Below are 1,543 nucleotides of genomic sequence, written 5' to 3' on the forward strand. Positions count from 1 at the left end.
TCATCATTCTACAAAATGAGTAATATTACTCCTCACATGTGTCTCTGTCTCTCTGACAGGATGACATTCGCTTTTTGAGGAAAGAAATGGAAAAGTCAGAAGCTCAAAAGAGAGATCTGACCGAGAGGGTAGAGGAGCTCTTTCTTCTCCGTAGTACCAATGAAAAGGAGCTGAAGAGACTCAGACTCAGGAAACAGGTAAGTCACTGATGGATGTAGTCTTCCTATCTTAACTTAAGACTTAAGTCAGTATTGTTCTATATTAAAGACAATGTTAAATGAATTTACACAAAAAACATAGCAAATATTATGTAATGTAGCTAAAGGAAAGAAAGCACTATCTGTATGAAAATCAATCCCATGCACTATGATGTTGACCTCGTGTGTTCCTCATCAGGACAACATGGTTGAGCATAATATCATGAAGATAGAGCTCAAGCGTTGTAGAGATCTGGTATACAACAAGACGGACACTGTGCTGTCTTTGGAGAAGAGGAAGCTGGAACTGCAGAAAGCCATAAAAGACCGGGAGGATGAGATCAGGGTCTACAGAGAAATGCTCAGCCAGCAGCTCAAGATCAGCGAGCAGGAGAGACAGAGACTCAAGTAAAAACCCCAACTGTTACCTGAAATCCCATATATATATATATATATATATATATATTTCAACTTTGCTTTCAGTGGTGTTTTACGTCATCTGGTTTTGACAGAACAGTGTCACTTAATTTAGCGACTGATTCTGTTTCAGTACTGAACTGAATGAGAAACTGGCCAAGATCGACATGATGAAGAAACGTTTTGAAGTAGTGACACTTTCAATGGCAGCTCCGGAGGGGGAAGAGGAGAAGTCACAGGCTTACTATATCACAAAGGTGAGACCTACACACACACGCACACACACACACTGTGCTGAAGCTGACTGGAGATTGTAACAGCACTTTGAATGACTGCTGTCGTGTCCTTTTCACCAGGCTGCACAAGAGAAAGAGGAGCTCAAGCGGAAGGGAGACGATCTAGATGCTAAAATATGCAGGACAGAGCTGGAAAATATAGCTCTGGAAAACACCATCCAGTTGTTCAACAACAGCAACTCAGCTTTTCGCAAATCCCTCAACAAAGTAAATGAATCGAGTACGTATAAAACCAGCAACTCAGCAGCCACACTCTTAGGAGGGATCAATAGCAGGAAGTTATGTGATTTATGTCTTTTTTTGTCTTAGGCCCAGAATACCAGGAAAAACTGAAGTTAGAAGAGCGGCTCAGGGCGGCTGAAGAGACACTAAAGTACAAGAAAAGACAGATACAGGAGCTCCAACAGGACTTACAGGTTATTCATGTTTCTAGACAGTGTTGAACAGACCACGTAGAAAAAGCAATTAGCCTCCTGACTACTGAATACCTCAACTTATAACAGTTCATTTCCCATTACACAAAATATGTCTTTGTGTTGCATTCAGAATACATCTTCTACACATTTTAAACACCTTAAACTCCATTGTCAACCTATTTTTACATTAAATGTGTTGCCTTCTTCTCAATTATTA

At 40.3% G+C, this 1,543-nt stretch overlaps 1 protein-coding gene across 1 annotated transcript; it reads left to right on the forward strand.

Moving 5' to 3' along the window:
• Window positions 1-37: 37 nt before the first annotated feature.
• On the forward strand, window positions 38-1,326 carry LOC111657438 (coiled-coil domain-containing protein 39-like; the record flags this gene model as incomplete). Its single annotated transcript, XM_023409613.1, has 5 exons — window positions 38-197; window positions 397-605; window positions 748-871; window positions 971-1,130; window positions 1,220-1,326. Coding segments are annotated over exons 1-5 (711 nt in total), but the record flags the coding sequence as incomplete, so codon positions are not given.
• Between the last annotated feature and the right edge of the window lie 217 nt (window positions 1,327-1,543).

The sequence above is a fragment of the Seriola lalandi genome, unplaced genomic scaffold (assembly GCF_002814215.2).
Source record: "Seriola lalandi dorsalis isolate HSWRI2012SDOR001 ecotype SW California unplaced genomic scaffold, Sedor1 jcf7180001977730, whole genome shotgun sequence".
Classification (NCBI taxonomy): domain Eukaryota; kingdom Metazoa; phylum Chordata; class Actinopteri; order Carangiformes; family Carangidae; genus Seriola; species Seriola lalandi.